Source organism: Caenorhabditis briggsae (genome assembly GCF_000004555.2).
Source record: "Caenorhabditis briggsae complete genome, chrIV, whole genome shotgun sequence".
In the NCBI taxonomy this organism is placed as follows: Eukaryota; Metazoa; Nematoda; class Chromadorea; order Rhabditida; family Rhabditidae; genus Caenorhabditis; species Caenorhabditis briggsae.
The window spans coordinates 7,028,432-7,042,248 of NC_013487.2; the positions used below are offsets into that span (position 1 = coordinate 7,028,432).

Here is a 13,817-nt window from a genome sequence, read left to right on the forward strand (position 1 = left end):
CCGGCCCTTCACAAGTATGAACTTACTTTTCACAGATATGTCACTGCGAAGGCACTTGAATCATCGTTAGTTCTTCAAATGTCAAACGGAGATCATGATATCGCTCTGGATCTTGCAATTGATGCGAAAGAGTTTCTGGATCAGATGCCACTGGAGCAGAAGAAATATTACGAAAGTTTGGAGATTCATGAGAGGAAATTCACATCGATTTGGGTTCATACTCGATGCTGCGGACATGCAACGAGCGTGCTGGAGAAGCAGAAGAAGTATGGAATGGCTGTTGAATGGCAGAAGGATTTGTTGATTACTAATAGTGAGTGAATCAGTTTAATTTGATAATTTAAATTATATATTTTTCAGAAGATGTTCAATCGTGCTGCCTCGATTCCCGCGGAATGTGGTGGGATCGGATGCTGCTCAATTTGGACTCACATTTAAAAGTAAGTGTTTTTCCTTCTTATTCTCAAACGAAAAAACGATTTTTTCAGGAAAAGACGGAGTGTGCGAAAATGATCCAAATCGCTCTCACCGATTCATCAATTCTCGAGAAAGAGCTTCTATCAATCCAAGATCGAGCATTAAAACTCAAAGAGATGCCACCTGACTTCCGACCTCCTCTCAACATTGGAACCCCAATGAAACGAGTGATCACCGCAAGAACTATATCAAAAAGTTTGGGAGACGGGCGAGTCAACCGATTTGTATTTCGGGATGAGGAGAAAGAAGAAGACGTGGAGTGTTCCGTAGAAGAAGCAGCCAGAAGGTGGTACATTGAAAACGACGAATTCACGACTGGTGTTCACGATGAAGGTGCCACGTGGCATACCTTATTCGGACTCCTTTTCTATGACATCATCTTCTGCACAGATGCGGTTATGGCATCAGTGTGGCACAGTGAAGTGCAAGACTGTCCATCTGATTTGAGCAATACTTTATATTTGAAGAGAAAAGAGAAATTTGAGGAACGATTCGAATGGTTGAAAGATGCTGATCAGGAAACGATAGAAGATAACATCCGGAGAATATGGGGAATGAAACAAAACGAGACGAATCGAGAGTGTTCATGGAAACACTTCCAGTCTGGAATTGAAGATTGTGTGGTTGGTTTCAAAGTTCTTCTGTTCAATTTCTAGTAACATTTTTATTTTAGAGTATCTTCCAATGCATCCCTCGTCCTGCCATGCTTTCAATCTTCCGACGACTCGCGGAGAACTATCGAAACTCCAGATCTGGATTCCCTGATCTCACTCTCTGGAATCCCGAAAAGAAAACAGTTGCAGTCATCGAAGTGAAAGGGCCTGGAGACCGTCTGTCCACGAAACAACGTCTTTGGTTATCGTTTTTCGCTGATAACGGAATCAAAGCAGAAGTGTGTCATGTTGAAGCACAAAACTCAAGACTGCTGGTTTAGGAATATTCACTTATACTGTTTTTTACTGGTTTTATATTTATCATATCCCTGTGAAATAGGTACATAAATCTTTAAGAACTTTAATATTTATTACCTCCCTCAAATTTCGAATAGGGAAAGCAGGCGAAAAATGCATTTGGTTTTTCTTTTAAGGCGAGCTGAACGAAGAAGCAGGATGGAAGTGATCGAATGATACAAGCAGCGGGAGGTTCGAAAAGAGAATACTGGAAGAAATTGAGCTGAACAGAGAGCAATAGACTGGTAAAATCGAAAGAAACTACTTGCCATCGGGGGAAACGGGTTTTGTACAGACTAGTAGAGAGCACAGAAAGTTTGGAATTTTGGGGTTTCAAAAAGTCAAGGAATCGGGGCATGGGATACATGTAAAGCGGAAGAGAGGTGCAAAGAAATATAAACATATGTGTGAAGTGTGCGTGAGTCGATTATCAAACTAGCGAACTGTATCTATCTGATCTATCGGACGGGGCATTGTTCGTTGAGACGGGCGAACGCCATCTCCGAGATTCCGTAATAATGAACGAATGCCGCGATGACAACGCAAGTGTGAAAGAGTTGATGGGATTGGAACTGAAAAAAGAAGCTTATCAGTGTACAAAAAGTGGGAATCTTACCCAAATGTCACATTTTCCTGGGAAAAATCTTTCTGGGGTTCGCGTGGCGTAGAGAGCCGCACCGAGAAGGTAGAGGAATGCCATCAGAAGTAGCCAATGGAACGAGTTGTCGGCAAACAGAGAGTGAACACCATCGGTTATAATGTAGTGGATGGTTGGGATCACACCTGAAAAGTCGAATGAAAATAGGAAATAACGTTTTCATTGCTTACCACTACAACCCATTCCAACAAAGACTGCAGCTCTCACGGGACGATACTTCGATTCACTGAACTTATCCCACAACGAGACGACTATAGCACCGATTCCCAACACACAAACCATTGCGATATATGTGATTTTAGGTTCTCGCCGACAATAGAATCCATAGTATATCCACGGAATAAACGAGCCGATAATGAGCAACGAGATTCCCATATAGTCGAGTTTGCAGAATATCTTGACGACGTTGACCGAATGACACGAGAGGGTGTGGAAGGCGAACGAGAGTCCGAGACAGAAACGGCACCAGCGAAGAAGAAAGAGAACACAACCTTCTCTTGGAATTGAATATGATTGTCAGGTCGGGTAAGGAACCAACAGGCAAGCAAGAAGAAAGCCACGCAACCGATGAGATGGGTCCAAATGTTTCCAGTTTCCGTGTGAAGCGACCAGATACTCTTGAAGCACTCTGCGAACGATGGAAGTGGTGGACGATGGCCGTGTCTGAATTGTAATCGATTGGAAACCATTTTATATGTTAAAGTTATTACCTTAAAAATTCGTTATCCTGGAGCCATTCTGGTAAATGCTCGTATTTTAGTACCTTCCAACGCGCTTCATACGTCTTCGTCACGATTCCAGTCTGCTCTGATCTGTCTTCCTTCACATCAACCTCCAACTCATCCTCATCGTCCTTCCTTTTATCCGGTGTCCCTTGAGCATTCACTTCTCGCCATTGTCCACCCTTTTTACGGCGATATCGAAGAACAGTATGCTTTGGGTTCATCTCATCATCACTTCCAGCTCTAACTCGGCCAGCAAACGAAGTGGCACGAGATCGATGTCCTCCTTGGGCTGGAAGAAGTTCCGAGTCAGAGCAGAACTCTCCTTCTTCATCGTCTGAATTGGTTGGTGAAACGACTGTCGTCTTGCGAGAATAATACACTTCAATCTTGTCTCCAGTCTTACGCGCCTCTGGATTCGTCACCTGAAACACGGAAGCTCTCTTGACCTTTGCAACTGGACTCTTTTTCGTTCCATCTGGTTGTTCTCTATCAGTCAATCACGCGATAACCAGCATGTTCTCTTATCAACACACATTCTCTCTCATTGTATCTTTTGTGTGTCGCAATTCAAAAGTGTATTATCACTGGAAAAGTTTTTTTTAAATTTTCTTTCGAGGCAGATCACGCCAGAGTGAGAAAAAAACGACAGTTTTGGTTGTCAACGGTTTTGGGATGGCGAAAAGTTTCGTTAGATGACGAAATGTCAGTTGGTTTAGTATATTTTCCTAGTAGATAACCATAAGAGGTCAAAGTCGAACTCATTGATACGCAGTGACAACAACCGGTTGACGAACTCTATTGGGAGTTTTGTTTGTTCTTTTTAATCTATGATCATTTCTGAAGAAAATAACAAAAATAAGGTATTAATCCTACCTGCACAGTGGTGCTGTCTTCAACTACCAGCTCTCCGGATTCGGAGTCATTGAGGTAGTGCCCAAGTGCTTGATTGACCTCGTCTGGATCCATTCTTTACCTGAAATACTTTGCACTTGCTTTACTTATAGTATGCTACTAAGAAGACTAAAATAGAGTGGGTCAGCTTGAGAGAAATACAAAGAATATCTCAGTGACAAGAAAAAAAGTTGTGATAAGAGGAGAATCGAGGTGAGAGGGGTTTTTTAGATGAATTGCTGCACTTTCCGTTTGCCATTTGACTACCCACGTGATGAGACAACGCACGTGGAAACGAAATCGGTCGAGAATTAAATATATGAGACATAGAGGAGGAAAGAGATAACAGAAGGGAATTCCCTGCACTCTGAGGGTTTTTTGGCAGTTGTTTGTAATAAACACTGAAAACTGACTCAATGTCAGCAGATTTCCATGAAAAAAATAACAATTTCGCAACAAATTCCGAAAAAGGGCTCTTTTTGAGACCCCGGAAATTCCGGGGTCTCCTCTTTTTTTCGAGAGAGTGCAAATGCGCGCTGTTGCAAATGAGCTAATGACTCATCAAAGCGAGGGAATTTGAATAAGAGTTTCTGAGAAGCAATGAGAATAAATGGTCCATGAAGAGAAGAACAATCTGGAAAAAAGGGGAGAAGAATCAAATAAAAAACTGAAAAAGTGCACAGGTGGTGGCACAATTGTCTGCCTGGGAAGAGGAGGAGGAGACGAGTGTTGTGGGAGGCCAAATGTCCATTCTATCTTTTTTTCGTTGTTTATTTCTCTGCGTCTTCTCGATTTCTCGTCAAAAGAGTGTTTTTTTGAGATGCATGTGTTCAAACACGATAAGACATTTGATGATGGGATCAGCGGAATCGGAAGGATTCTTCGAATAACTCGCAAATGATATCAAATGGGTTACTGTAGGAGGAAGGCTTCCAAAATCTGAAATTTCGTACAGAAACAATCAAGAGTTCCACGAAGAGATACCGGAGGCCGTGGCCAAAGATCCTGCAACGACAACTACCTTAACCTAAATATATAAATTTTCGGTATTATGTCTTCGCTTTTCACGGATTTTCGTGAAAAAAACTGACTGGAAACGCACTAAATCGAGATAATGAATTCGGAAATTCAAAATAATTATAGGTTACGGTAGTTGTCGTTGTGTGACTTTTCGGCCATGACCACCGGCGTTTCTCTTCCAAGGCTCCAATTTTTTCTACCATAATAATATCTAAAATTTTATTATTTTAAAGTACTTTTGAAACATGCAGAAAGTCACAAACAATTATCTCAAGATAAATCAAAAAATACATTGAAAATCAAATTCTAACAGTAAGTATTATAAGAAAAGTACAGTGCTCCACATAATCATTGTTCTACCCCGAAGTTTCAGTGGAACCCCTATTTAGGTCAAGTTTCATAAAAAGGTTTCAACATGAAAGTTGTAGCCCTTCTCGAGAAATGGTACCTCGCAAAATTCGCAGTCGACTGCATGACCCAGAAAAATTTCCTGACCGAAATTTCGAAAATCACGTTTTTTCCCATCCACAAAATCATTGTTCCACTCTCAAAATCACGCTTTTTTGGGGAAATTAGGTAGAGAAAATCGGGTTCAAAAATTTTAAAGTTTTGGAAAGAAGACCAGCTGTGTAGAATTTTTTTCTTTAAAAAATAAGAAACAAACAAGGAACTGAAAATTAGTTATCTTTGAGTTCTCGATGCATCTGGATAGATTGGAAATTGGAGTGTCTATTGACAGATGCCGGTTATCAGTAATTTGTTGACCAACTTAGCTCGAAATATCAATTTCTTAGTGTTTCGAGTTTATCCATAATCTGATAGTCTTTATTAGTTTCGTGAAGCATATCAACCATACACTCCCATTCATTTTCTACCAGGTTTATGTTGTGTGAACATTCGAAAATGGTTTTCTTTGAGCCAATTTCAAGTTCTTCTCGGTTTTGGGATGAGTACTCATTCATAAAAGTGTTTTTAAGGTATTGATACATCAGGTAGGCATGTTGTTGGTGACAGTATCATCGGAAGGTTGAGTGAAACAAACGGTTACCGTTGATTGTTGCTACGATCTAAGACAAAGAATATAAACATTCTGGCGTCGACACCGTAATCAGAAATCCATTTTTATTTCATTTCCTCATTCACAAGGTCAGAAGGCCTTCAGAGTGGCTCAAACATTGTCTTATCATACTTCCCACATAGACTTTATGTTCACTTGACCTCAATTCAACCGGAAAAATTCTGGAACTTCTTAATTGAACTAACAAAGACTGTCAGATTATGGATACACTCGAAACACTAAGAAATTGATATTTCGAGCCAAGTTGGTCAATAAATTACTGATAACCGGCATCTGTCAATAGACACTCCAATTTCCAATCTATCCAGATGAATTGAGAACTCAAAGATAACTAATTTTCAGTTTCTTGTTTGTTTCTTATTTTTTAAAGAAAAAAATTCTACACAGCTGGTCTTCTTTCCAAAACTTTAAAATTTTTGAACACGATTTTCTCTACCTAATTTCCCCAAAAAAGCGTGATTTTGAGAGTGGAACAAAGATTTTAATGATATCAATGATGATAAGTTATCCCACCAACAAAAAAGAACAAAGAAATATCGAATCTATCCAAAATTCCTTCACAAGAAGGCTTTATAGTAGGAATGTAGGCAGATATATTACTCCACAAGACTCAGATTACATGAATGCTAGCGAACGTAACCTAACGTAACCCGATTTTCTCCACCTAATTTCCCCAAAAAGCGTGATTTTGAGAGTGGAACAAAGATTTTGTATATGAGAAAAAACGTGATTTTCGGAATTTCGGTCAGGAAATTTTTCTGGGTCACGCAGTCGACTGCGAATTTTTAGAGGTACCATTTCTCGAGAAGGGCTACAACTTTCATGTTGAAACCTTTTTATGAAACTTGACCTAAATAGGGGTTCCACTGAAACTTTAGGGTAGAACAATGTTTATGTGAAGCAGTGTAGAGTGACTAAAGCGTTGGAGCTAATTTAATTTTTAAAACTTCACGCATCAGTTGAATATACACGCATCCTATTTCTCAAAAAACCAGCTCAGGTGATCACACATCGAGCCAGCGAGATGACCACTAGTCTGGTATTCCGGAAGTTCAGAATTTCGCACTCAAGCATCATATTTTCGCACTCAACACCATCTGTCGTCAATTTTTCAAAATGCGAAGTAAGTCTTAGGATTTTCAAACTACAGTATCCCGAAATTCAGAGTCATCCGAAATGCGAGTATTGTTTCTAATGTGCTGTCTTTTTTCACTCGGCTCACTCGATGGTAAACAAGTTTTTTTGCAGATTTTTACAATTTTAGAAATCTTCAGAAGCACCGAATCTACGTCTGGTAACATCTCATCTCTCCGTTGTTTCTCGTCTAGCTAGTGGGATTTGCATTCAAAATGAGTTGTCAGAGAAGAAAACTACAGAGACTCAGGTTGTGGCGAATATGATTCAATCCAATAATCCAAAAGTTTTGGAAGATATTAAAGGTAAAAAAGACATTTAATTTGTGACTCACATCTTTATAAATTTCAGGAACCCAATCATCTGAAGCTTCCAAAAAACTAACTGATTTGTCTGGTGTCTTGAAATCAATTGGACCAGCCACTATTGAGAAATCACATCAGCTTCGAAAAACTCTTGAAACTCTTCCCGACCTTCTTAATCAAGTCGATCAAATGGAAACAGCTTCTCAGAAGACGTTGACGGATGATTTGAAAAAGAATGCGGCAGCGATTACTGGAGGAAAAATTGATATTCGAGAGACTTCTGTTGGAAAATACAATCTTATTTTCATTGCCAACGTTCTCGAGCATATTTTCGATGAGAGTCTGACCGAAGTCCCAACAGATGACACTGAAATTTTCAAGCTAAAGTCGTCGATTCTCCGTTTTCGAACTGAAATGGATGGATATCAGGCGTATGTTGATAATCTAAAGAAATACAAAAATGAGTCTCTTGTTACTGACCTTCTTGCATTCACGAGCTTAAACCTGGACGAGGTTTTGGAACCAGTAAAGGAGTTGGAAGATTTTGCGATGAAATATGATAGAAGCAAATTAGGAACATCTCATATGATTGTCTGGTTAAAGGCATTGGTAGAGGAAATCGATAAAGTAGAGGCATCCAATTTTTTGAACATTCAAGAAGATATGGATGCATTGTTGAAAGATCTGGATAGTTTGTTCCCAGTTGCAAAGGATCTCTCCAAAGTAGAAATGGGATCAAAGTCCACCCAACTCTCTGATATTTTCAAAACTGATTTGAGCTCTCCGTGGTTTTTGGAGAACTTCGCTGAAAAAGAAAAGAAATCCCTAGAAAAACTGAAAACGGCATTAGCTCCATTGGAATCATTCAACGGAAAAGTAATCCAGGTCATCCAAGGATTGACGGACTTCTCCACAAACTACGACGAATTCAAAGTATATTCATTGAGAAGAGTAGTGAAAAAGGTGAAAGATAGTATTGAGAAGGCTAATGAATACAAAAAATTCTCTTCAACTATCAAAAAGGCTGTGGAAAATTCTGTTGCTTGTTTGGAGACGTCTGCACTCAAGTATCCGAGAAAAGAAATAAATTTAAATGAATTCAACAAGGCTTACACTTTATCAATGGATCTCCATAAAAAAGATCACTTTTATGCAAGAATCCGTTGATCAAGCGCTTGCAATTCCAGAAATTGAAAATTTCGCGATTCTTGATCTATTGAAAGCAGAAATCAGTGATGACGTCAATAAGAAGGGATTCAGAATGACCACAGATGAAGCATGGGAGATTATTGGAAAGATGAGAAATGTTACAGATGCCAAAGCATTTGTGGAGAACTTTTTGAAAGCTGGCAATCTCTTAGCCGAAGTTGATAGTTCTGGATTAGACAAGTTGTTGGCTGAAACGATGGATTTCGAAATTGTCCAAACGACTCAAGATATCCTGAAAAACACGAATGTGATCACAGGACTTCAGTGTTTGAAGAATGGCAACGATTCAGTTTTCAACCCGGAACATTATTTGAAATTAATGGAATTTGTGGATAAATTTAGAAGTTTGAAAGAGGAGGACATTTTGGAAGCGATTGGAATTCTGGAAAAAATGGGAAAGATCAAAGAAGGATTGGTTAATTTGGAGATGAATAAATCGAAACGAGCAGCTGGGAAGACGGCAGAGAAAGAGCTGTTGAAGTTTGAAAATTTGAAAAAAATTTCAACCGATTTGGAGCAAGGAGTGGACACACTGAAGAATATTTTAAAGGTTGGTTTTAAGTTTCAGCGGTCAAAATATTTTCGAATTTCAGGTAGTCGACAAAAAGGAAAAAGTTTTGGCTGCGACAAATTTTGGTGAGAAGGTCGATAGAGCTGTATTAATGATTCGTATGCCACCGATGCAATCTGTTTGGACTCCCACAACTCGACAGAAGATTCAGAAAGTGTATACAGAAATTGAGCAATTGGAAAAAGCTACTGTGGACTATACAAAGGCACAAGAGCTCGAAACGATTTTCGGAATAATGAAGAACGCTACGATTGTGAATGGGTTGGAACTCGACACGAATTTGTTCCAAAATACAGTACCATCCAGTTTAGAAGCTTCTTCAGATTCGGATGTCCGAGCAGCTGCTCCGACTTTCAAAGAATTAGGATCTCTGGATTTGAATTTCGTCGCTCATCATAGTTCATTGAATGCGGCCGCAATGACTTTTGAACCTCTTCGGAAATTCTTTGATGACTTTTTTGGAATCGATAGGTCCCCACACAAAAATGCTTCGGCACAGCAACAGCAGGATGCTGGAAGTACAGCTGGGTAATATTCGGATACATTCAGAATCTAGTCTGGTTATTTTTTTTTCAGACCCCAATCAATCCATCTGCTGCTCTTAACCGGTTTGATTATTCTTCTTCTTGTCTTATTCATTGTCATTGTGTTTTGCTATAAGAGAAAATCACGTCTTCGTAAGCTGAATTATAAAGAAACTTGGAGACATCTTGTGAGTGAATTAAAATTTCCTTTTTCAAAACCATTATAAAAATTCAGAGATTCTTGAGCGAAGGAGCAGTGACCAAAAACGAGGGAACTCAATACACTCAACTCCATTTGGCAGTGCTCAGGAAACGATATGATGAGGTGAAGAGACTTGTCAAGAATGGAGCATATGTGGACGTTCATTGTGAGTTTTTCAGCTTTCAATTTTCCGGAGGATCCAAAATTTTTATTTTTCAGGTTTCGGTAAAATTAATGAGACTCCACTGCATACTGCTGTCTCAAATAAATCAACTGAAATTGTTAAATTGCTCATCAAGAGTGGAGCGGATTTGAACGCATTGGATGGGAACTATGAGACGCCGTTGGATAGAGCGAAGAGTAACAAGGAGATTCAGAAGATTCTCAAAGATTCGCAAAACAAGAAAATCAGAAAAAGTAAGCAATTTTTCTTGAAAGTTAGAAACTCCCAACTCTCTTTTAGATCTTCCACAGGTTTTGTCAGTCGACAAGTACAAGATTTTCATTGATGAGGATGTGAAGGGCAAGAAGGATTTCGCTGAGCATTTCAAAGCAAACGTAAGAAAGATCTAGATCACAAATTTCGATTTAAATTTCAAAATTTAGATTGTGACCAAGATCGATAAAGCTACCCATGTGATTGTTAAAACAGGAAAAGGAAAAACTTATGAAATGGACAAGGAAGATCCATCTGCACTTAAAGTGCTGGCTGCTGTGTGTAGTCCAAAACTTTTGATGTCTTCTGATTGGATGGCTGCTTCACTTGAGAAGAGCAAAAACTTCCGTGATGATCATCTTTATCAAGTTCAGAAGATCAAGTTCAATGGAAAGACCTACAAAGGAATTGATGATATTCAGCTGGCTCATAGCAAATTGGTATACATATTTTAAATCGAAAACTCAACTTTCTTTTATTTTTTTTTTTCAGGAAGTTCCATTCTTAACCAATACCATTGTTTACTTTGACCAAGCAGATCTTCACACAATCGACTGGAGTGGTTTGAAGGGTATCGCCTCTGAATTGGGTGCGCAGACCGTGGACGAATTCCCAGTGATGCAAGGAATGATGTCTGGACAATGCCCGTATTATAGAGAGGACTTGGGACACATTTTTGTAGTTTACAATCAGAGTAACGCAGTGAGTCTATAATTATTTCTGATCACCTAAAAACATAAAAATGTTAAAGGAAAAAATGACTACAATGTATCCGATTCTGAAAACGGAAAAGGCATACACATTCTTGGAAAAGGACGAATTCATTGCTCTTATTCTGAACAGAGAGGTTTCACACAAAAAGCTAAAAGGTATCAAAGGTGGAAAGAAAGACTCGAAATCAAAACAATCCAAGTCGAAAAGTTCTGAAAAATCGGGAGATTCCTATCGAACTACTGGCGGAACTACAAGAGGAACTACGGGAGGAAACAGTGCTTCTGGATCTGTTACCCCAGCAAATGGCTCAGCGACGCCAACTCCAATTTCAAATACACCATCGGCTGCTGAAGAGCACAAGTCGGATGTTTGAGAGAGCTCTTTTCTATACTTTTTCATTTATAAAGCTTTGGAAATAGAATTAAAAATTATTGCAGTTATTATGATTTTATTAAATTTCAAACAGGTTAGAAGGAGGCAGTAATGAGTATCAGTAAAATTAGAGCACGAAAGTAATGGAGACATCTGGTGAAAAAAAGAGTATTAAAAATACTGATTACGAGATAGAAGAAGTGAACCTTTGAAGAGTTAATACGGATTGAATCGTCCTCTGAACCCTCCACGTCCTCTTGGAGCTGTTCCATTGACATAAACGTACTTTACGACGACGGTTTGTTGTCCTCCACGACCTCCACGGATACCACCTCTCGTGGCTCCACCTCGACCTCCTCTTGGTGCTCCCATTCCTGGTACATTGGTCCGTTTGGCGGTGACGACGATTTGACGAGCTCGGAACAGAGAGCCGTTCATAACCAGAGCATTTTCAATGCTTTCAGACGATTCGAACTCGATGTAGGCAAAGCTGAAAGTTAGAATAGTTATTGACAGATCTAGTATAAAAAATCTGATACTCACTTCTTTTGTCTTTTAGTGAACTTATCCTTTGGGATAGTGGTTCTAACGATCACGCCACATCCTTTGAAGTGATCTTGAATCTCTGCAATCGTTGATCCGAAGTCAACATTTCCGACGAACACCGATCTGGCGTCGATCTCCTTTTGCTCTTCCGCAGTTTGTGGAACCGTCTTGGCAGCCATCTTTTCAGCCATTTTGTTCTGAATGTCTCGAAGAACGGCAGCTTCAGCTTCAATTTCCATATCCATGGAGTTACAGTTGTTGTGAGCCATTGCTGATAAATGTGGGGATTTTTTCTCTGCAATAAGTTGGGGTGTGAAACGAAAGAAGACTGTAAAAGTTAAAACGAAAGAGAGAAAGGTAGACGACCGTTCGAGACGAGGGATCGAATGAGAATGAATGAACGAATGAATGGATCTACGCTCAGGCTACGTCCAGGTGTGCCCATATCCTCCTTCACCTCGTCTTGTAGATTGAAAGAAACCCATCTTCACATGGTCATTGTTAATTACCATGAGAAGATAAGATACCTATGTGTGCTTCCGGGAAAAAAAACCAAGGAAAAGAAGAGAACAGTCGGTTACACCGTAGGTATGTAAAATCAAGAATTTCAAGCATATACCGTAAAGGGATATACCGTAAAAGAGTACATTGTACTTGCACTTCAAGCGGAATTATTTCAATTTCTGTAAGAGGTATAAAAAATGTGTCAACGGATGTTTGTGACATTATGAAAAAAAGTTTACTAGTTGACAGATTTTTTAATACCTCTTACAGAAATTAAGATAATTTAGCTCAAAGTTAAAAAGTTGGAGGACCTTCTATTACAGGTTTTACGGTGTCCATGTTGGGCAATTTAATAGTTCTTATCTTCAGATGATAAAAGCAAAATACGATAAGAATTGGTTGGCTCTAGCTATCATAGTTGAGAGAAGTTTTGAAAACTAGAAGAACAAATTCGAAAAAAAACAAGTGGCATCTTATAGTAAGAACCTAGGAGGTCCAGACATTGGTCTGTATATGATCTAGACAAATAGGGAAATGAATAGTGAAAAATGGAACGAAAAGATTGGTTCGGATCAAAATGAACCAGCTGAATATGAAAGATACAAATGAGAGAGCAAAAAGAATACGACGATCAACCATGAGGATAGAGGAAAAAGTGAGGTAATCGTCTGTGAATTCATCTCACACCAGGGTTGCGGATTGACGGGCCGTCAGAAAAAATTTCCGGCCCGGCCCGGCCCGTCGGCCCGTCCATAGCTTTTTCAGAGAAAAATTTTTTTGATGAAAAATTTTTTGAGCGAACATAGGCACCATTGGTCCTATTTTTAGCTATTTCTACCATTTTTAGGCCTATTTTGGCCTATTTTTAGGCTTTTTCTCGCTGTTTTTAAAGCATATTTGAGGCTATTTTCGCTTAATAGCGAAACAAATTTCGTGTAGTCCTCGTGGACAATAGTTTTCACCGGCTTCAAAATTACCGAGCTATTTGTGGAGATTTTGACCTATTTTTAGCGATTTTTGCTGTTTTCAAGCGTGTTCTAAGCTATTTTAACTTATTTTCAGTGTATTTCATCCGTGTAGTCCTCGTGGACAATAATTTTTAGCGAATTTGAATTTACAGTTAAAACCTCAAGTGGGTAATTGATAACGTGAATAAAAAACTTTCATTCAAATCGGTTGAGTTTGAGCTGAGTTACAGTCCCGAACATACATGTGGAAAATTCGGAGTGGAAATTTTTTACAGTTTGCAGACGGGCCGGGCCGGGCCGACGGGCCGGCCCGGGCCGAAGTTTTTAGAAAATCGGCCCGGCCCGGCCCGTCGCAGCCCTGTCTCACACCGACCATCCCCACCTGCTCTCGGGACCCGATAGACAACATAAGAAACGCCTTCTTCACCTAGTCATTGCCTTTTATTACTAACTATGTACCATTTCTGTGAATGAGATAAGAACCACAAATGACTTATCCGATGAGTTGAGTCAATGAAAACCACCGAACCATG

At 39.4% G+C, this 13,817-nt stretch overlaps 4 protein-coding genes across 4 annotated transcripts in view; 2 read left to right on the forward strand and 2 right to left on the reverse strand.

Annotated features, from left to right (window-relative positions):
• Cbr-fan-1 overlaps positions 1 to 1,411 on the forward strand; it is a gene marked incomplete at both ends in the record, with an annotated part of 4,247 nt that extends 2,836 nt beyond the window's left edge. Inside the window, 3 exons of the mRNA XM_045235415.1 lie at positions 36 to 313; positions 361 to 1,100; positions 1,151 to 1,411. Coding sequence (XP_045092935.1) covers positions 36 to 313; positions 361 to 1,100; positions 1,151 to 1,411 — 1,279 coding nt within the window. The remainder of the gene's footprint in view (positions 1 to 35; positions 314 to 360; positions 1,101 to 1,150) is intronic.
• Positions 1,412 to 1,885: 474 nt separating this feature from the next.
• Cbr-paqr-1 lies at positions 1,886 to 3,776 on the reverse strand (the record flags this gene model as incomplete). The annotated part of the gene is made up of 6 exons (XM_045235416.1): positions 1,886 to 1,999; positions 2,044 to 2,210; positions 2,256 to 2,390; positions 2,423 to 2,748; positions 2,796 to 3,232; positions 3,684 to 3,776. The coding sequence occupies 6 exons, from the start codon at positions 3,774 to 3,776 to the stop codon at positions 1,886 to 1,888; spliced, it is 1,272 nt and encodes a 423-aa protein (XP_045092934.1).
• Positions 3,777 to 6,975: 3,199 nt separating this feature from the next.
• On the forward strand, positions 6,976 to 11,267 carry CBG05419 (the record flags this gene model as incomplete). The annotated part of the gene is made up of 12 exons (XM_045235417.1): positions 6,976 to 7,027; positions 7,074 to 7,238; positions 7,285 to 8,400; positions 8,462 to 8,997; positions 9,041 to 9,546; positions 9,595 to 9,730; positions 9,778 to 9,910; positions 9,964 to 10,161; positions 10,208 to 10,302; positions 10,351 to 10,620; positions 10,673 to 10,882; positions 10,932 to 11,267. 12 exons carry the CDS (start codon positions 6,976 to 6,978, stop codon positions 11,265 to 11,267), a joined length of 3,753 nt encoding a protein of 1,250 aa, XP_045092933.1.
• A 215-nt stretch (positions 11,268 to 11,482) lies between these two features.
• Positions 11,483 to 12,081, reverse strand: CBG05418 (the record flags this gene model as incomplete). The annotated part of the gene is made up of 2 exons (XM_002633504.1): positions 11,483 to 11,756; positions 11,810 to 12,081. 2 exons carry the CDS (start codon positions 12,079 to 12,081, stop codon positions 11,483 to 11,485), a joined length of 546 nt encoding a protein of 181 aa, XP_002633550.1.
• Between the last annotated feature and the right edge of the window lie 1,736 nt (positions 12,082 to 13,817).